General features: G+C 34.6%; 1 protein-coding gene across 1 annotated transcript in view; it reads right to left on the minus strand.

The window, feature by feature from the left end:
- Window positions 1-358: 358 nt before the first annotated feature.
- Window positions 359-22,606, minus strand: part of FBXO3 (F-box protein 3) — a 29,694-nt gene continuing 7,446 nt past the window's right edge. Inside the window, exons 4-11 of the mRNA XM_036891701.2 lie at window positions 16,295-16,409; window positions 14,364-14,568; window positions 13,202-13,247; window positions 10,395-10,479; window positions 9,445-9,567; window positions 7,963-8,078; window positions 5,830-6,020; window positions 359-881 (exon numbers count right to left, since the gene is read on the minus strand). Of these exons, the coding sequence (XP_036747596.1) occupies window positions 705-881; window positions 5,830-6,020; window positions 7,963-8,078; window positions 9,445-9,567; window positions 10,395-10,479; window positions 13,202-13,247; window positions 14,364-14,568; window positions 16,295-16,409 (1,058 nt within the window). The 3' untranslated portion in view covers window positions 359-704. The remainder of the gene's footprint in view (window positions 882-5,829; window positions 6,021-7,962; window positions 8,079-9,444; window positions 9,568-10,394; window positions 10,480-13,201; window positions 13,248-14,363; window positions 14,569-16,294; window positions 16,410-22,606) is intronic.

A 22,606-nucleotide genomic window follows, 5' to 3' on the forward strand; every position in this document is an offset into this window, starting at 1 on the left:
CACTATATTTCAAAAATGATGCATCTATGAATCTGATAAAGATCATAGTTGAAGACTTTAAATTAAATTCAAAGTAATGTTGAAGATTTTAAATTAAATTCAAGGTTGGTAGAGTTGAAGGCTAAATATGCAAGGTCAAGGTCATAGTGATAAAATTCAAGGATAGATTGTCTAAGAAAGGACAAACAACTAGCATTCAAGCTATTTAGTCAATTTCCTGTGAGTACAAAATATATAGGAATCACTACATGGATCAGCCTTAATACAAATTCTGTTTATTTCTAAGTAACTGACAACTGCAAGGAATCTTTTCACAGAATCATTCAGTCAGTTTCTTTCTATCCTTTAGGTATTTCTGCTATGCTTTAAATCCTTATTCAAAACAATTCCCTTCTATCTCCATGTTTTATAAGTATAAAATATTTCAAAACAAAGAAACATCTGTTCCTTAATTAGAGAACAATTCCCCTAATTCACTTCTAGAAGAGAAAAAAGATTGCCATTTCCTCCTCTACCTCTAAAACGCGAAGCAAACCAAAACAGTCCAGTTCCTAATGGAGGGTCACCTAGAACCCAGAACCCATATAACAATACTTCATGCTAGTTTTCCTGCTATATATTGGGAACCATTTCGTTATTTACATGACTGAGAAATCTATTTAACAGACTGGATTTATCCCAGTGCTTCTATCAGCAGAGGCTTGCTAAAAAAGGCGAGAGCACCGGCGTCTGCGAATGGGAACATCAAAGACCCTCCTCCGTCTCTCCTCCTCCTCATCTTCATCAGATTCGTCCATATCTGCTGAATCGTCATCATCATCTTCCTCCTCCTCCTCTTCTTCCTCCTCTTCCATCTCTTCATATTCATCAGGACCCATTTCCTTGAAAGAGAAAACAATCTTTTGATAAGAACCTCTATCAATTTTTTATATGTATTTAATGCAAATTCTCATTTATCTAGAATCTAAACCGAATTTTTACAGACTTGAAGAGTATATTTTCATAATGCACATACTGATCAAGATTCTAGAGTGTATATTTTTTCATGTTTAAAAATGTTTAATGTGGTTTTAATGGTAAATATATTTAATACAGTACTATTTTTTACATGGTACTTGAGAATTCATACAAGGTGGCAAACAGACCAGTCCTAGCAACCCAAGATAAATTTTACTGAATTTATCATATTAGTGTATTAAGTAACAATTCTTTATTAATCTATATGCTTACAGAAAAAGGATGTGAAATTGCTAATACCTTATTAATAAGGTATAACCTCTACTGGTAACTTTTCTGTGCTGTCAACAAGAGGTCTGAATTAGACTTCTACTGAGATCCCACTGTAAAGACACATCATTTCCATCCAACCACCACTGGTAACCCCTACTTTTAAACTTGTTGAAGGCTCTCAGAGTAGGGCAGTAGTGATGCTGAACATGCAGTATCTGAACACATCTCTTGGGAACTTCAATTCTGTGTAAGCAGTGTCTCTGATCAAGTCTTGAGTTACTCTAGGCAGTCAATTTTCTCTTTCATGTATTTGAAGACTCAATGAAAGGTGTGGCTACATAAAGTTCTGAACAGCAAGGACCTAGTTGGCAGTGTGGGAAGTATTCAGAAACATGTGATATGATGTCAGCAGAAGAGCTTGCACTGAGGCTTTCATGGCATTACAAATCCAGCACCCCACAGCCCCTCTTGGCCTCATCTCTAGCCGCTCTGCCCTGTCCACTGCACTGCACCTACACTGCCCTCCTTGCAGTCCTTCACACATACCAGGCAAACCAGTGCTTCAAGACCTCTGCACTTGCTGTTTTTTTGCTGCTTCGAACACCCTTCCCCCACATACCCATCTAGGTCCCTCTACTTCTTCCAAGTCTCCACTCAAATGTACCGAGGCCTTCCCTGACACATCTCTGTATTAGGACAACCCACAGGACGCTCCTTAACCCCTTTACTCTGATTTTCTCCAGAGCACTTATTTCTACTTGACATAAATACATAGTGTTTGTCTGCTACACTTTGTCTCTTTCAACTAGAATATAAATTACAAGACAGAGATTTTCTTTTTCCCCAATTTTCTTCTTTTTAAAAAATTTTTTATTGAGGTATAATTGACATACAACATTATAATAATTTCATGTGTACAACAGAATGATTCAGTATTTGTATATATTACAAATTGATCACCACAGTAAGTCTAGTTAACATCCGTCAGTATACAGTTACAGAATGTTTTTTTCTTGTGAATATTTACTCTCTTAGCAACTTTCAAATATGTAATACAGTATTATTAACTATAGTCACCATGCTGTACATTACATCCCAGAAGGCAGATATTTTGATTGTACTGTTCACTGCATTATTCCCGGCACCTAGCAGGTACTCAATAAATATTGATTGAGCAAGCAAATTAATTAATATAGGAGAAAGGAATTATCCTTTCAGATTTGTCAAAGGAACTGTCACTTAAGGTTTATTATAACACTAACAACAATAATAATCAGCAAAAATATACGTAAGTATGACATAAGATCCAATATTTTTATCTTTTGATTTTTTTTTCATGTAGGTTAATGAAGACTTCAATATCCAGTAGAAGATCAAAAGGGGGAGAGGAGGGAGGTTAGGAAATTCTAAAGCATTAAATCAGTAGTGTAATTATTAATTATCTTAATGAAGAAGAAAACAGAAAAAGTGTTAAAGAAATCAGTGTTGTTAAGGAGGGAGATTACTGATGATGTCTGACAGAAGTGTACATATGCAAACAGCAGATGGGAAGTGGAACATGCAGGTAAGAATGGAAATCAGTGAGCGGCAGGAGCGTCTAACGTATCCAAAACAAACCACCTCAACCAAGAAAAGGCAGAAGACCAACCAAAAATATATTTATAGTGGTGTTCGAAGTATGCAGCAAAAGGAAAAGTACTTGGTTAGAGGACAGGAAAGGAAAACAACTCAAATTCCCTATCAAGAAAACTAATATTTAAACAGGAAAGATACAATACAAATACAATATAATACAAATACAGTTCCCCTGCCTCTGTAGTGTTGATTAGAAGTAAGTCTAGAATTCCTATTTCTTTTTATTGATTTCTTATTCTTGAGAGACAGAAAATGTTTTCCACAAGGTAGGTCAAGATTTTATATGCTTATTTGTGTTTGGGAGGAATTAAAACTCTAAATAAGTAAGAACATAGTTAAGAGAGGGTGAACAGGTAATGAGTTTATTATAATTTAAAGTGATAAATTTTAAAAATTTAAACTTTAAAAAAGGAGTAAGTAAATCTTATAAAACTTCTCGGTTTTCATTTCTAACATGAAACACTGATAAAATCCACATAAGCAATAGTTCTTCGGAGTCCTCAATAACTTTTGACAGCTTAAGTGGGGCAGGAGACCAAAAAGTTTGAGATCTACTGTTCTTAAGTAAAGGCTACTTTATATCTACCCTAACAAACCATTTAAAACAAGCCTCAACAGGATCAAGCAGACCCAACCGTAACTTAACTGCCTGCCCAAAGAAACCTCAACATTCTTTACAAATTAGTTCAGGAATATTAGCAACTTTAGGACAAGGAATATTATCAGAGACAGAGATTTCATAACAATAAAAGAAGTACTTCATTAAAAAGACATAACAATTCTAAGCATGTCCACATATAATTACAGAGCTTCAAAATACATGAAGCAAATCTGACAGAATTAAAGAGTAATAGACAAAACCATAATTACAGCTGAATTTCAATAATCACCTCTCAAAAAACAAAGACAAAAAAAGGAAATATATAGAAGACTTGAAAAATAGTTGACCAATTTGACCTGTCAGTTACAGAACAACATTCCCTCAAGTAGTAGAATATACATTATTTTCAAATACACAAGGATTACTTACCAAGCTAGACCAAAATTCTGGGCCATAAAACATTTTAAAAGGATTTAGATTATACACAGCAAGTTGTCTAACCATAAAATTAAAAATCAATAACCAAAAGTTAACTGGAAAATCTCCAAGTGTTTGGAAATTCACATATTTCTAGAAAAGTCATAGACCAAAATTAAATTACAAGGGAAATCTGATGTTTTGAATTAAACGTTAATGAAAGATAACATCAAAATTTGTGAAATGCAGCTAAGGGAGTGCTTAGAGAGAAGGTCTAAAACTAATAATCTAAACTTCTACCTTTAGAAGCTTGGAATAAAAGCAAATTAAACCCAAAATAAGTAAGAGAGAAATAAAGATAACTGCAGAAATCAATGAAATAGAAAATGAGCAAACAATAGAGAAAATTAGCAAAACCAAAAGTTGTTCCCTTAAATGATGATAAAAGTGCACCCCCTAGCTAAACCGATTAACAAAAGGGAAAATACAAATTACCAATATTAAGAACAAAAGACATGACTATGGCTCTTACAGCCATTAAAAGGATATCCAGGGAATATTGTAAATAACTTTTATAACAATAAACTTAACATTTAGACAAAATGGACAAATTCCTTGAAAGACACAAATTACCAAAAGTGAAACAAGAAGACATAGAAAATATGAATATCAAAGAAATCAAATTCATATTTCAAAACTTTTCCACAAAGAGAACTCCAGAAGGCTTTACTGAACTATTACAGAAGTAACAAATTCCAAGTACTAGAAATATACAATAGAAAGCATTTCTCCACTAGGAGGGAAGCTAAACTTCACTTCCAAACCCAGACTGTAGCTCCTTTCACCAGACATACCAGAAGTATATTGGCTTATCTCATCATCACCCTCCTAGTTCTGAACTGGAGTTGGGAATGTGTTAGCTCTGGCTAGGTTAATGTCACATCCATCTTCCCAGACTTATTTCAGACCTACCCATCAGGGTCACCCGAGGAGCCAGAGAGCACTTTCTGAACAACACCTACAACTCAATTACATTCTAGGTATACAATTCTCACACATTAATCCTGTTGTATAACTGGACCTTCATAATTCTATTTAATCATTTTACAGCCCATAAGACTGGGGTACTGTTACACCTGTCATAAGGTAACCCTAAAAATGAGATTTTAAAAATATGCCTAGTTGACTTAGGAAATGATCCCTAAGAGAGACTATTGAAAATACAAGTCCATTCATTAAGCCCTCTTTGTAATGATGGCTATAGGATATTTCCATTAATTTACAAAATTGGGAGTTTTAGCAAAAACACTAAGAAATTGTCTTCCCAGTCTTGATGAAATACAGCCTGTTCTAACTGGTCTAATGTGGTGTTTCTCATTAGGCCACAGAACTGTTTTTGAAAACAGTGGAAAAGAGGCTGAACCTTAAAAACCAATAACCACTTTATATGATACTATGTGGTGTATTCATGTCATTATAATGCATTTGTTCAAACCTATAGAATGTACAACACCAAGAGTGACTCCTAATGTAAACCATGGACTCTGCGTGATTTTGATGTGCTAATATAGGTTCATCAACTGTAACAAAGGTATCACTCTGGCGGTAGACATTGATAATGGGAATGTCTATGCATGTGTTGGGGCAGGAGGTATTTGGGAAATTTTTATATCTTCTACTCAATTTTCTGGGAATCTAAAATTGCTAAAAAAAAAAGTGATGTCTACTAAAAACAAACAAAAGATAAGTAGAGTTACTTTGATTCAATCGTGTGGAGTCCACCTCCCCCAACATATTCACATGGTCCCCTATGATACTTCCTCAGGATCTCTAGGGTTCTCTGGAACACCATTTATAAACCATTTGTCTGGATAATCAACAACGTCCCTCTGGGATTGAATTCTACAGAGTCATGTATATCAGCCCCAGAGGAAAATTTAACTCACCAATCGGGCTATAGACACCCTGAATGTTGGACATGCCATATGGAATCGGGGAATGGCGACATTAAAGATCTTGTCTTTAAAGTAAAGAAAATGGAAGGTATAATATCCTTCCATATATCCTGATGTTGTGGAAAATGTAGTACAACTTGTATATTCATATACCCGACCTGGGCTGATGATTGGAAATTCACCTGCAGAGAAAACAGTAACAATAAACCAAAGTATAAGATTTAGCTATTCAGTACAGCAAATAAGAGGTATCCTTTTTACTCCTAGGAATTTACCCAAAGAATACAAGTTCTCAGATTCAAAAAGACATATGCACCCCTATGTTTATTGCAGCACTATTTACAAAAGCCAAGATATGGAAGTAACTTAAGTGTCCATCAGTAGATGAATGGATAAAGAAGAGGTGGTACATATACACAATGGAATATTATTCAGCCATAAGAAAACAAATCCTATCATTTGCAACAACATGGATGGAGCTGGAGGATATTATGCTCAGTGAAATAAGCCAGGCAGGGCAAGACAAGTACCACATGATTTCCCTCATTTGTGGAGCATAACAATGAAGCAAAACTGAAGGAACAAAACTGTAGGAGACTCACAGCCTCCAAGAAGGGACTAGTGGTTACCAAAGGGGAGGGGTGGGGGACGGCGGGTGGGGAGGGAGGGAGAAGGGGATTGAGGGGTATTAGATTGGTACACATGGTGGGGGGGGAATCATGGGGAAGACAGTGTAGCACAGAGAAGGCAAACAGTGACTCTGTGGCATCTTACTACACTGATGGACAGTGACTGCAATGGAGTATGGGGGGGGACTCAATAATATGAGTGAATGTAGTAACTACATTGTTTTTTCATGTGAAACCTTCATAAGAGTGTATATCAATAATACCTTAATAATAAAAAAAAAGATGTGTCCTTTTTTTTGTGGGATTATGTAAACTATCTTAAAATAAATGCACAGCTAGAAAAAGATCTAAAAGGAAACATAAAAAATGTTAACAGTGATGTTATTATAAGTATTTTATTTATTGACTTTATTTACTTATTTATTTTTTGGTATTCCCCTAATCCTCTATAGTGAGGCAGAGGGAGGGAGAATATTTAGATAAAACAAAACAGGAATATTTTCTTTTTCAAAATGCTTTGCTATATTGAAGACACCATCTTTAAGACATGAGTAATAAAAGTGTCACAGTTAGACACTAGTTCAAACAGAGCTAAGGGTAACCTAAGTGTTTTAAAGTTGGAAGAGACTAAAACATAAAATTCTAAAGACACATACTAAACACTTAGCCAGACAAAATGGCAGCCACAAGAGAGAGAGGTCTGTCCAATGGAACAATGGACCAAATAGAAAAATAATTAGTTTTAATAAAATTCTTTAGCAATTAGGTCCTCAAATATATCCAGGAAACATTCCTTAAATAAACATGTAAAACATGAATCTATTTGTGGCAGTAGATTTAACTTTAAACTGAATTCTGAATATGCTTATTAGGACTGATAACAGAAGTACATAGCTTAAATACAGTGCTGTTATTTTCCTGAAGCACAAAAAGAAAAACTGAAGAATCTGGGGGTTCAGAAACTTAAGATAATTATAATTTTTAAAAAGGCTGAATGTCAATGTAATCTGAGCTAAAGACGACTGAAATCCACAAATAAAAATCTGTGCTATTAACATTTCCACCTAAATTTCAAAAATATGACCAATAGAAATTTATTTTCTGCCCTTTGTAATCCTATAGAATATGATAATGAATAATTATCTGGCAAAAAAAATACTGAACTTAAGAAGGAAAAAAAAGGAACCCAGGAGACCCACAGAATGGAAAATACCCCTGAATACTTTGAGTTTGCTCTAACTTTAGAAAAGTTCATGTTTAAGGTACTAAACTGATATAATAATAGCCTTTACAGCACATGATATTAGGAAGCAAAGTATTACTGTTAGAAAAAGCCCAGAACCTATGGTATCTTTCACACTGTAAAGACAGCTGTTAAACGACACAGTCTTATCTGCTAAGTACATCATGCATTTCTAAGGTGTATGTCACATATATGCTCTCCAAAATGTCCTAGAGGCAACTGATGTATAAACCCAAATTTTTGGTTGCATACCAACTACTCCAGGTCCTTGAACTTCTTCAACATCCCCTTTAGCATTTGTTATTCTCCAGTAGCGACTGTCCAACTGACAAGCCTTCTCAGGAAGTGCATCCTTTGACATTTCAATCCTGGATAAGGGAGTGGGGTAGCAGAGACATAGATCTGGTCTGGTTTTGTTTCTTTTGCTTTAGAGCTACAATTTTTTTACTTTAAGACTTTTGACTTTAAATGAAAGGAATTTCCAAAGGAAATTAAGAAACCCAACACAGAGTCTGTGTTAACCATCTATTTCTGTTAAGTTCTCAAAGATTAGCTTGACTCCACCATCAAAATGCTTTCTCTCAATTTAGTTAACTGACTTTCAGTGAGGCTCAACAACAGAAAATGACATAAAAACTTACCAACCCAATGGTGGCAACAATCTTTTGGGGTCAAATAAGATCAGTGTGGGAAATGCTTTCTAGAATGTAGTGCCATGAAAACCTTTTTCTAAAAAAATGATATTATTTTTTCACTGCAAGGCTATGCAACCTGTCTCCCTTTCTTCCATTAAATTCTAGAGAGCTCAAAGCAAAATATCATTAGTCAGTTATTGGCATTACACCTTGTCTCTGTTTCCCAATACTATTATTTACTCCCACTTCTCTAGAAATCTGCTAAAGATATAATTTTCATTTTGAGTACCCTATAAGCATGTGTAATGTTGTTATATTAAGCATGTCTCAATACTGTGCAGGTTCTGAATCAAACAATTAAAACAAACATCTGTACATGGATATACTGGATATGTCAAAGGCTGCACATAATATCAAATCCTAGGGTGCATCCTGGTAAGTATACATTACTAAAATATCTCCAGTATGTATATATGCATGTACACGTTTTAAATATAAGTATATATAAGACATATCACAAAATTTATAAAAATACACATAAAAGCAATGTATCCATTATCCCTTACAACTGTAAGTTGCCTTTGTGTCATAGTACAGAGTAATTCTAATTAAAGTGAATTTATTAGGTTTTTTACTAAACCAAATCCAATCCTAACACCATATCTGATACACAGGTAGCACTCCGTAAATATTTATTAGGCTTTTAACTGAATATAGACAGACCAGATGAAAATTTAAATGCATGGTTTTTACCTTGGGCAATCTGACAGCTTCTAGAATGGATTACAACTCTTAATAGTGAGCTTTCATGATTATTACAGACTAGCGTCCACCTTGCAAAGTACCTGGCATAATACTTCATGCAATATATTTGCAAGAAATAGTCGAATAACATAGAGGTTAATGTAAACTCAAGGGACTTTAAAAACACTATATTATAGATAACTTTAATATAATAACTTGTTAACCACCTTCCTCCACACTTCAGCAAGAAGCTGCCTTTCAAAATGTTTTATGTATCTTATCAAATGAGGCAATAACAACAACACAACCCTAAAGACAGATCAAAATAAAAGGCAACCCCATTTACAATTCTCACCTGATTCGGTATGTGAAGAAATAGTGGGGTGGATGTACAGAGCTAAGTTCTGGCAGAAACGATGTGGAAACTGAAACTGTAATATCTCCAGTTGTTGCTACACACTCTGGATCATGAACATACCTGGGTAATTTTTAAAAATTGAACATTTTTTAATCAACTAACTTCAAGTCTGTAAGATAAAAGATTTAAAGATACAATGCAAAATAGCTTTTATACTTTATTTTATGATCAAAATTTAAATCATATTTTGGACCTTAAAAGTAAAAAGTATATAAAAACCTAGTAAGCTCAGAAGAAAACTAGAAATTACAAACTAGAAAACCTTGAAGACTCTGGATCAGGAATAAGAGTAGTCCAGGTTCAATGATCAGTGGTTCAAATAATGATTCCAAAACTAATTTGGAAACTAAAAAGAGCCCCTCTCAGTTTTCAGAGTTAAGAAACTTTTGGGACATCTGAAAACCCAACTATACCTAGCAACAGTGGCTCTGACAATAAAATGTGTTCATGTTATTCTAGAAGCCTCTCATGTACAACTAATCTATCATTTCTGCCAGCCAGGCTGCTGTGAACCAGTATTACCTCTAATACTATCTTTAATACCTGTATGTTCCCTTTAGAGATAGTACATAGTATTTGCCAGGAGTTAAGAGTTAGGGACTTGCTATTCATAATACATCTACTAATTGGCAAATAATTTTTTTTTCAAAAAGAAACTATACTATAAGCCACAGCTTCTAAATCGAAATCAATTTTTCTCCTGATTCCTTAAGGTTAAGAAAAATACTGGCTGTTCAAATGGCTATAAAGTGAGAATAAAATAGTGAGATTTAAGATAATGAGAGGTCTTGTTATTAATCTTCTTGGAAACTGCATCTCATAAGCTGTAACTAATGGTTATTTCCTGATTTATAATCGTTTCAATCCCAAAGTCCCAAGTGAAATACCTGAAAATTTGGTCTCTGATGATAGGGAAGCCGCCTGATACAACATTGTTGACATAAGAAGTAAACCAGTCAGTAAAAGTAGCACCTGTAAACCCGGGAAGGGGACAGGGAGGTGGGGGTCGTGGGGAGAAAGTACAGATAGTTTTTGTTAAATCTATACAGGAAACAACGAAACAATTATTTGTTCTATGCATAAGATAATGAGGCCCAAACTAGAAACATTTATAGATGTAATTTTACTAGTCCTTTATCAGGTCAATTTTTATTCTGTTTTATCCACCTTATTCCCAACTTCCTTGCTAGACAATCCTCCAACTACCTTTAAACCACTTTTTTACATTTAAAATTAAATAACATATTTTTAAACTTTATTTTGTTCTGGTTCAAGAACAAATGGGATACAGCTATGTCTGGGAAGAAACTACAGGAAAAATATCAGCGCCTATGCTCAGGCGACTGAGGTACATCCCTGGTCTGGGTACATCCTGACTCATGCACACAGTTCTGGCAGAAGCCAGGCTCAGCTGGGACATCTAACAAGGATGGCACTGCAGAGTGCTGGGGATCAGGCCAATCTGAACCTAGTCTAGTTGTACCACTACAGATTCAAATGCATAGTGGTCCTCCATAGTCTCAGGAACCAGCTCAAAGTCCAGCCCAAACCATACATCTGTGATCTTGTGATTGGATCAATCACAAGTATTTACATGAATTAGGTTTGCCCCTTCTAGGTAATATACATAACTTTCTCAGACCCCCATTATCTATGGTTAACACATCTCAGTGCCTAGCACACTTTAAGTCCCTTAAACAATGTTACTCAATGAATTTCTTTGTAATCTTGTTTCTATTAACCCATTTTCTGCACTTTGGCATGCTGAGTGTCAGATGCTAAACTTAAATAGTATTTACTTATTGTTCCATTAAGGGAATGAGAAAAACAATTGAAGCTTGGATCTGAGGGTATATAGCTTAAAAAGTTTAAAGGTATTAACTGAGATAAGGTAAATTACAATAATTGGTTCTTTCCTCAATGTTTAATGGCCTATTCTGATCCTTTATTTATTAAATGCTATTGTATTCAAATGATCACGGTCATCTACCTGCTTTGAGCAAGAAATTAAGGAACCACATATATAATGTCATTAAAATTCACAGAAGGCACAATTTTACATTTTTAGAACTAGTAATTTCACTGTAAAGTTTAAAAAATTATTTTGGTACATTTCATGGGATAAAAATGTTGTATAAGAAAAAATAAATCTATTATGGTTTACATACAAAAGAAATAGCATGGTGTATTTTCATGTACCTTAGTTTGTTATTATACCAAAATATGTTCTTTAAAATGAGGACAGAATTTTCTTTGTAGCCTAAACTTACCTGGACATAGATTTCAGTTTTTTTAAGTATCTATTAATAATAATGCATGGAACACCAAAAGGTTTCATCTAGTGTTTTACCAAAAATTCAAATAAAAGTCAAATTTAGTTGAATCAAGATGTAATTTATATGTTCTAAAGGCAGTTTCTTGAAGTTTCCTTGGTAGAATGGGAATTTATGAAGACAGCATAAAGGAAGCCATTTTCTCATCTTTCCTCCCAGCACTAACATCCCACCTCATCCCTTCTCAGTGCAACTCAAATCTTTTGCTTTGCTCTCTCATTCTGGGAGAAATCCTAGCTATCAGAATAGTATCAGACCACTGTACTCTGCTATAGTGGTGAGGTCTTACACACCACGCCAGACCAGCACCAAAATAAGAGTAAGAAACTCACAGAGCCTAGCCTAGCTGACTCTGTGAGCTCAGGCAGTCTTTAGTTTATAAATCAAGTAGCACCACTGGACTAGAGCCAGGATGCTCAACTCTCAAAAGTATGTGCTGCACAAAGATGCCAAAGAGAGCAATGAGCAGGGTCATGACTCCCGGAGGGTGCTTAACATAGAAACACATGAATCAGGGTGAGCTGAAACCTGGAGGCTAAGTTTAAAAGCTTTTTATAACTTATTACGCCGCGGTGAGAGATTCTTGATATTGTGAAGTAAGCCACAACCCTGGAATATGCCACAGTATAGAACAAATGGAAACTTATACTTTGTTCAAGGCTCCAATTAAAACATGTAACTAAATACAGATGCCTCAGCCCGCAAGTCCCCTTTACTATTAATATATGGGGATATCTAATATGTGCCAGAAATCCCTTTAAAAAGCAGAATGGATAGCCAGGAAGCTTCTCATAAGTGAGCAAAATTAAGCAAAACAAGACTGGATGAACAGCAAAGGGGTGAGCTGCACTTGCACCAAATTGAGTTGCTTTCAAAATCCTAGGAGAAATATCTTTTTAAGGCCAAGAAACACAAGTGGTGCCAAGGAGTTTATGAAGCCCAGTTTATACTGGTCTCTGAAGACTACTATTTTGAGGTCTCTAGTGTGACTTATCAATACTTATTATAGAATTGGTACCAAAAAAGAAAAAGTAAAAAGTTATTTTATATATTTTTATCTTTGATTTTTTTAGCTAATATGATTGATAGAAATTGCTTGTGTGTCTAAGGGAACTATATACATACTCATAGCAATTCTACACATTTCACTGTTCTAGAGCAGATTCCTAAGAGCTCAAGGTTGTACTTTTTTTCCAAATAGAAACCAAATTCAAGCCTAGATACAGTACTTTATAAACCAGCAAGCCTTAAGAAATACAAGTATAAAATTGCCATCTCATCTAGTAACTACAAAGTTTTTACCAGCTTAATTTTTTTGACCAGGAGGTAGAAGGGAAAAAGGAAGACTTTTTTTCTCCTACCTATGATAAACATGTCAATAGCAGCTGGATTCCGAGCCATCTGGTCCTAGGTGAGAAAAAGAGGATTATAACTGAGAAAAATACCTTTACTTAATTTATCTTTGTTCATTTTTCTGTATCCTTCCCTGAGACAAGGCAAAACAGACAAAAATAACTTAGGTGCTCTAACCAACACTGGAGACATTCCTCACACTTTTCAGTTCCTGCTCTTATGATTTCTATATTTAGAATCTTTCTATAAAGTCTTTAGAAGAGTGCCGGGCACTCCTTGATAGCAGGTAAAGTGCCTATATACTGCTATTACTGTTACAATGAATTAAAAAGTCTCCCTTCAAGAAAACAATTAGGATGTTAAAGTAAGAAGATATATAGTTTATTATCCTAGAAGAAAGGGTTTTGGATTCAGAGTCAAGAGACTTTAACAATTCTAGGCTGGTTACTTCTTTTGGTCGACAGAGAGACCAAGCCAGCAGTCTACAGCCTTACCAAGGTATCAGTCAGAGAGATGAGGCAAAAGATTGAAAATGCTTAGAAAAAAATTAAAAGCTATGAAAGGTCTTTAAATATTTTTATATGTTATATGGAGTCACACGTCATGGATAACTGAAAAATACTTTCTATATAGTAAATCTCTCTTTTAGAAGTTCACACCTAAGCAGAAGCTCCACAACTGAGTACTGTAAAGAACTGAAGAAATAATACCATATTTTCTGATAACATTAAAATTGTAACAAAAGCCTCCTAAAAGGATCTGCATTCTTCCACAACTCAAATACCTACAGAAGAGTTTTGAAAGTATTACTGCACTCAGAAATTGACACAAGTAAGTTCAAAAGCTAAAAATTTTTAGTTAGAAATGTGTATTATAATTATTTCAACCAAAAATTTCATTAGTTTTCCTTAGACTTAAAATGTGTTAACACAAATTACAGCCCCCCTGTATGTACAACAGCAAACATTTGACCATTGGTAAAATTTTCTTTTGGCACCCCATGCCATCAGGTCAGAACACTAGCCCTCCAGTTAGGTTAAGTCTATCGTTAAATTGCATAATGAATAATTGCATATATTCATTCTACAACCCTGAAAATCCCTAATACATACATTCCTATACTCATCAGAACAGATTTTAAAGCTGCACTTAAACACACTTCCTACTTACCGGACACTGGTAGAAAACTTCGTTTTTGTTTCGGCCTTCTGCAGCTTCCACTGCTATGTACTGACTCAAGCCAGTATGTATGCAAAAAGTTAAAGGGAGACAGTACTTCAGTCCCTGTCTCTGCTGGAAGCCTCCTGCAGCTGTATCAACGTCTAACAAATCCTCAGAACGATAGTGATTAGACAGTGCCATGCTTCCCAACAACCTGAGAACACAGACTCAAAAATTTAAATCAATTGCAGTGCTAAACAAACAGCTGTGTTTCATCTTTTTGATACATAATAATTTCATACTGACAACTTTATAAGAGTTTTAACATGCCAATTCTAAACCAGGAATACCCCAAATGCTATAATTTCTATATATTAAATTCAAACTCAAGACTGGTAAGATTCTGATTTAAATTAAAAGCCTGTCTAAATATCAGCCTTTTTAAAAGAAAAATTTTCTATTATTTTCAAGAATCTATCTTGCCATGATATACTGATTTGTTGATGTTTCTGCTACATATGTATGACTAATTTAATGTTTAAAGGGGTACATTCTCTCTGATACCTTTATCTTGATACAATCTTTAGCTTACCCTATGCTTCCAGACAGTATAAATGTATCAGCCTAAACCTTGTCCAAATTTTCATAAACTTGGAATGCATGGGGTCTAAATTCGTTTCACTGTAAACAGATGAGAACAACACAGGGGTCAGTCTTTGACAAGATTCCTCTTCTAAGTTTCATGGTTTGGGCGATGGGTAGCTAAAAGTCCCTGTGTTGAGACTCATGATCTGTTTGTCATGTCAATTCTGGGCAACTCTTTTAATAAAGTTCTTTTCTGCTTGCTCTTGAAATATGACAATTTTTCTATTTGTCAGGTTTCGGTTTGACAGAAAAAGAGACTAGAAAAAAACAGCCAGTAACTTAGCGTTATCTAGTCCTAACTGCCTTCTATTTGATTTCTGAATACTATCTTAGAATCTCAGTTATGATCACTTCTAAGTTCCCTTTACTCACTCAACCCTGATCTGAATGGTAACAGAGCTTCATGTTATTCTTCACAGAAACACCATGTTCCAATAATAACGATGCAAAGTTCTCCCAAAGTTATTAGCATTTCAATAATAGATTTCTGAACACTATCTTGTTATCTCAGTTATGATCACCTCTAAGATTTCCTTTACTCACTCAATCCTGATCTTAATGATTAACAGAGCTTCATGTGATTCTTCACAAAGAGACACCATGGTCTAATAACAATGGAAAGTTCTCCCAAAGTTCTTATTAGCATTTCACAAGTATAAAATGTCTCCTAAATAGCTTAATTTCATAAAAGAACAAAAGGAGTAGATCCATTCAAAGCATAGAGCTTTAAAACTATGAGTGAATTTGACAGCTACTGGATGGTCTTTATTAAAAGGTTCCACAGTGAATACTTCAGTTTTTAGAAGTAAGTTTAAAAATAGGCCATTCAATTACAGACTACACTTCAATAGGATAAATATACTTTCTTTGGTTTAGTATATATAGCTATGAACAAATTATTGCTTTTCACATGTATGGTGCATAGAATTTGATTCAAATTCTCCAAATTGTCTCTCTGAAACAATTTACCTATAACAGGATAAATACCTCAAGGGTTCTGAACAGTTTTAGTTAAAATATACTCACCCACCCACATCTACTCTATGTCCCATAGCCCCCATCCCCAACCAGACGTTTTATAAGGATGTGCTGATAGAAATGTTGTTCCTATGAGACATATATATTTTGGTAAAATCAGATTCAAGCTACAGGTTTTTGTCTTGTGGATTTCTACAAAGAAGAGGGAATTGCCATCTTTAATCTGTTAGGAGTAACTACAAATATAATTTGTTTTTTAAATCTACAAAACAACTTGTAAAGTTGTTGAGAAATAACCAAAATGGAGAATATCTTACCCAGGAACCACTAACTTCTGCCCATTGTGGACACGATAAGAGCATCGATAATCATCAGGGAGCTTGCAACCAATCTGAGCTTCCACAGCATCAAGATCTTCCTCTCGAGCACCCTCTGCAAATACACAAAAAAGTAAATTATGAAGAAATAATAAGCTTTAAATCCAAGAAGAAATATAATTTATCCAATAGCCAATGAAAAAATCTTAGAGCAAGTAATTTCTGTCCGAAATGTATTGCTGAAATACAGGAAAATGAATTGAAAATTCAGAGAAACATTACAACTCTTTTGACTGGCTCTGACATTTGAAGTACTAAGCAAACAAATTCCTCAGTTTCCTCTCAATAGGAAAAATACTGGTACTAAGTAAAATATGGAAAGGTAGGCCCTGGGGAGATCCACAATACTTTTCTCACATCATAGTACAAACTTTACGACATATCTCATTTTTTTTGATTTAATAAACTCACACTTCTCTATTTTTAAAAAACTCTTCATAAGTTGGCTAAACTGATGTTCAAGAGTTCATAACATAGTCTCTTAATGGAAAATATAAGACATAGGTGAAGGTTTTTGCTGGTAAGGAGGCCATTAACTTGAATTCAATTGTGTACAAATGTAAGCTTGCAATATATTCTAATTTTAAAAAGCAGGAAATAATTACAAATTCCAAGTGATTTACTTCCATAGATGTCCCACCAGATTGCTGGACCAAACCTCTTTCTGAGAACTAAAAACACTGAACAACAGAAAATTGGTTTCAAGGCTGTAGAGAACCTCACAGATAGTGAGAAGGGCGGGGGTGGGGAGAGAAGGGCTGGCAGAGGGGGTGTCCAGAAGAACAGGGAAACTGAGAGGTTCCCCAGGCCTTTGGAGTCACCTTGTCTTTGAGGCAACTGCCAGTTCTGAAAGCAAACATGAGGCTGAGAGGCCAAGAGGGTGGAGTAAAGGTTTCAGCAGTAGCACCACAGAGCTGAATATCTCAAAATTTATGAAAACATCAAACCATAGATTCAAGAAGCACCATAAATCCCATGGAGAATAATTACAAAGAAAATCATATCTAGACACATTAATGGAAAACTGCTGAAAATCAAAGACATAGAAATCTTAAAAGCAGCCAGAGAAGGGGAAAAGCCCGTAATATCACCTTCAAAGGAGCAATAAGACTCACAGCTAAATTCTCAACAGGAACAATAGAAGACAGAAGAATGGTGTCTTCAAAGTGCTGACTAGAATTCTATATCCAGTAAATATATACTTCAAAGGTGAAGATGAAATGAATATATTTTAGACCAAAAAAAAAACCAACTTCAACAGCAACAATTCCTCACACACACACAAAAAATACCAAAAGGAATTCTTCAAGCAGAAGAAAAATGATTCCAAATGGAAGAATGAAGATTCAGGAAGAAATAAAATGAAAAGCAACAAGAAAAGGTAAATATGGAGGTAAACCTAAAATAAAATTGAATATGTAAGATAATAATGTTTTCAGGGATATAAAATATATTGAAAATTTAAATAATCAAAACCATAATACAATAGGCAGGAGGGAGGTAATTGGAGTTAAGGCATTCTAAGGTTCTTTCATTGTCCCAAAACTGATAATTTCATTAACTATAGAGAAACTAAATAATCTAATTAAAAGACAGGCTGACAGATCAGATGTAAAAAAGACAAAACACATCATATATAAGAGGTATGTCTTAAGAATGTAGATAGAGAAAACAAAGGTAGACTTAGCTCTACTACAGTCACACAGAATAGACTTTAGGGCAAACAGCATGATTAGAGGTAATGGAGGATTTTTTTGTAATGCAAAAAGGTTAAATTCACTATATTGATATTATAATTATAATTTTGTGTACCTAATAACACAGCATCAAAACATATTTTTTTTAATGGCAGAATTAAAAGAAAAAAAAAGAGCTACAATCATGGAGGGTGTATTAGTTTTCTATTGCTGCAGTATTACCAACTTATTATTATTTGTTAATATATTATTATTTATTCATTTGTTATTTCACAGTTTCTGTAGGTCATGACTGAATTGGATCCTCTGCTCAGGTTCAACAAGGCTGAAATCATGGTGTCAACTGGGGCTGCTATCTCATCTAAGGCATGTTACAATTCTAAGCTCACTGGCTGTGGCAGAATTCAGTTTCTTGCAGTTGTAGAACTGAGGCCTTCCTCAGCTACTAGAGACCACCTGCCATTCTCTATCACCTGGCCCTTTCCATAATATGCCAGTTTGCTTACTCAAGGCCAACAGGAGAGACACCTATGTTTTCAGTCTCTGAGTTCTGGAAGGGCCAAGTTCCTTTTAAGGGCTCATCTAGTTAGGTCAGGCCTGCTTAGGATAATTTCCCTTTTGATTAACTCAAATTCATCTAATTTGGGGCCTTAATTACTTGTGTAAAGTCCCTTCATCTTTGTCATATAATATGACCTAATCACAAGACTGAAATCGATTATATCCATAGTACTGCTCACACTCAAGACAGGCAATTATTATACCAGGCAATTACAGTGGGATGGGAATCTTAGGTGCTATCTCAGAATTCTGCCTACCATAGTGAGAAGCTTTAACAAATCTCTCTCAGTAAATACCAGAAAAGACAGACAAAAAAAAATCAGTAAGAGTAAGAAAGACTTTAACAAGATTAACAATTTTTGCCTAATTAGATATGTAATATTGAATCCAACAATGGCAGAATATACATTCTTTTCAAGTGAACATGGAACATTTACCAAGACAGATTATATGCTGGACTGCAGAACTAATCACTATAAATTTCAAATAACTGAACTCTATATAGAGTATATTCTCTGACCACAATGGAATTAAAATACAAGTTATGTTAAAAAGATTACTAAAAAAAAACCCCAAATGTTTGGGTATCAAGCAATATATTTCTACGTAACCCATGGGTCAAAGAAGAAATCAAAGGAAATCAGAAAATACTTTTAACTGCCTGGTAATGAAAACACAACATATTAAAACTTGTGGGATGAAGCTAAAACTATGTTTAGAGTGAAATTAATAGCCCTAAATGTAACTGAAGAAAACAAAAAAGGCTGAAAATTTATGACCTAAGTAGTCATCTCAAGTCAGACAAAAAGCCATTATAAACTCTGAAGAAATCAGATAAATTAATAAAATAATGAACACAGAGAGGATTGCCAAGGCAAAAGCCTGTTCGTTGAAGAGATTAGTAAAATTGACCAGCCCCTACCATAGTAAGATTGATCAAGAATAACAGAGAGAAAGCACAAATAATATCAGAAATGGAAAGGTGAAACAATTATAGATCCAACAAGCATTACAAAGATGATACAAAAAAACTTTATGGCAATTAATTATAAAATGTAGATGAAGTGGACAATTTCCTAGAAAAATACAACTTATTAAAATTGACCTAAGGATAAGTAGAAAATCTGAAGAGTCTGATTATCTCATAAAAAGTGAATTCTTAATTAAAAACCTTCCCACAATGAAAACTCAAGGATCTTTGGTGCATTCTACCAATCATTTAAGCAAGAAATAAGACCAAGCTTACATAAACTCTTCCAGGGAATAGAAAAAGAGGCAACTTCCCGACTTGTTTTACAAGGTCAGCATCATCTTGATACCAAAACCTGACAAGAACATTGCAAGAAAGGAAAATTACAGGCCAAACTCTCTCATAAACATAGATGTAAAAACCCCGAACAAATACTAGCAAGTCAAATCTATCCAATATATAAAAATAATACATTACAACCAAAGTAAGTTTATTCTAGGAATGCAAAGTTGGTTTAACATTCAGAAAATCAGTCCATGTGATTCAGTAGATCAACAGAATGATGTAAAAAAATTATATGATAACTTAAGGCTGGAAAGTCATTTGATAAAAATTCATTTGTCTATTTAAGACACAAAAACAAAATCCCTCTTCCCAAACTAGGATAAGAAGGGACAATTTGATAAAAAGTATCCACAAAAAACTACAACAAACATCATCTTTAAAAAAGAGAAATGTTGAAGGCTTTCCTTCTGTGATCAGAGATAAGAATGCTCCCTATCATCATTTCTATCCAATATTGTATCGAAGGCCCTAGCTGGTATAATACAGCAAGAAAAATAAATAAATGACATACAAGGATTGGAAAGCTAGAAATAAAACTGTCAGTATTCTGTATCCTCAGGGAAATGCAAATTAAAGCCACCACTACATACACACTTGGAAGTCTAAAATTAAAAAAGAATGACAACATTAAAGTCATTACAGTCCTGTAGGAGTATAAAGTGGTAGAACCACTTTGGAAAATTAATGGTATCTTTTGAAGTTCCATATAAGCATCTTTAAACCCAGCAAACTCAATCCTAGATAGAAATATGCTCTATATACATAAGAAATGACTTGCAGCATTATTTGTAATAGCCCAAAACTCAAACTCAATCATCCATCAACAGTAGAATAAATCTATAAATTGTGGTCTACTCCTATAATGGAGTACTATACTGCAACAAAAATGAACGACTGTACAGTTGAATCTCACAAACAAAACAAGTAATTCACACAAAATACAATTTTATATAAAATTCAAAAACAGAGAAAGCTACTCAGATGCATTAGCAAACAGGATAATGTTTATCTCTGAGAAAGAGGGAGGGTTCTAGGTACAGATAATTATTCTACTTCCTGACCTGGAAGGTGTTACAATGGGAATGTTCATGTTGTGGTAGTTCAGTTATGAATTACACACTTATGAAGTGTGAGTTGTATACTTATGAGCTGTGCACATTTCTGTTATATTAGTAACATCATTAGTGATGTGGATAACATTTACTGATATAATGTAAAAAAAGAGACACTTCATCTCAATGATAATCTCTCTAAAAGCCCATTACTCCAGTCTAATCATGAGTAATATTTCAACAAAACCAGTTTCAGAGACATTCTACAAATACTGGCCAGTACTCTTTCAAACTGTCAAGGTCATGAAAGACAAGGGAAGACTGAGAAACTGCCAGACTGGAGGACACTAAGAAGACATGACAACTAATGTAATGTGGCATTCTGGATTGGATACAGAAATCAATAAGGACATGAATGGAAAACCTGGCAAAATCCGAATCAAGTCTGAAGTTTAGTTAATAATAATGTACCAATGAAGACTTTGGTCTTGACCAATGTTCTATGGGGAGATTGATAAAGGGAAACTGAAACTGGGTGAGGGGTATACAGGAACTCTCTGTACTATACCTTTGCAACCTTCCTGTAATTACTCCGAAATAAACAGTTTACTAAAAAAATGTTTAGTACAGAAGAAAACAAGTTGAACAGCTGCCTGAACCATAAGTTGGATGAGGAAAGAAACTAATATTGTTGGACACGTAACATATAACATTAAGAAATCAAGAATTTCTTGAAGAAGAGATAGCTAGATGGAAAAAAGGTAAAATAATAAAAACAACAGACAAACGAGGCAAAAGAGAAATATAAGGATATATGTGTTTACGATACAGTAAAATCAAGGTTCAGAGAGGCATCCTACTATAAAAGAATTTGGAAGCCAGACTGACCACATTCAAATCTCAGCTCTACAAGTACTGGCTGTGGTGATCTCTGGCAAGTTATTTCACTTCTTTAACCCTGTTTCATCCATGAAATGGGGGATAATACTACCTACCTGAAAGGATTATAATGAGGATTAAAGAAACTTCATGTGTTTAATGCTTTACTGGAACTCAATAAATGTTCATTTGTTCTCCTTATCCCCTAGCCTACATGTATGAGGAAGTAGTGAAAAGGTTAGGAGGAGTCAAGAAACCTACAGCAGAGTTCTCTGTCACTTACTAGCTATGGGACCTTGCGTAAGTCACCTACACTCTCTGAGCCTGTTCCTTCACCTGTAAAATGAGGGAACTGGTATAAACCCAGGATCAGCAAACTATATCCGGCAGGCCAAATCCCAGTCAGCCACTATTTCCGTAAATAGTTTTCTTGCAGCACTGCCACCCCCATTTGTGCGTGTATTGTCTATTGCTGCTTCCCCACATAACAAAATTGAAGAGTTATGACAGAGGCCATCTGTCCACCAAAGACTAAAATATTTACTATCTGGTCACTTAAAGAGAAAGTTTGCCAACTTCTCATTTAATAAATAATAGTATCATAAACCCTTCTTATTTTACTTATCACTACCTAATACCTATCTTCAGAATTATTTTCCTCTTGAAATTACTTAACCCCACATACTAAGTGAGTAATATCATTCTTTTCTTCCAAGGGAAAAAAGCTATTGAGAATACTAATCAAGGG

The sequence above is a fragment of the Manis pentadactyla genome, chromosome 9 (genome assembly GCF_030020395.1).
Source record: "Manis pentadactyla isolate mManPen7 chromosome 9, mManPen7.hap1, whole genome shotgun sequence".
Classification (NCBI taxonomy): Eukaryota; Metazoa; Chordata; class Mammalia; order Pholidota; family Manidae; genus Manis; species Manis pentadactyla.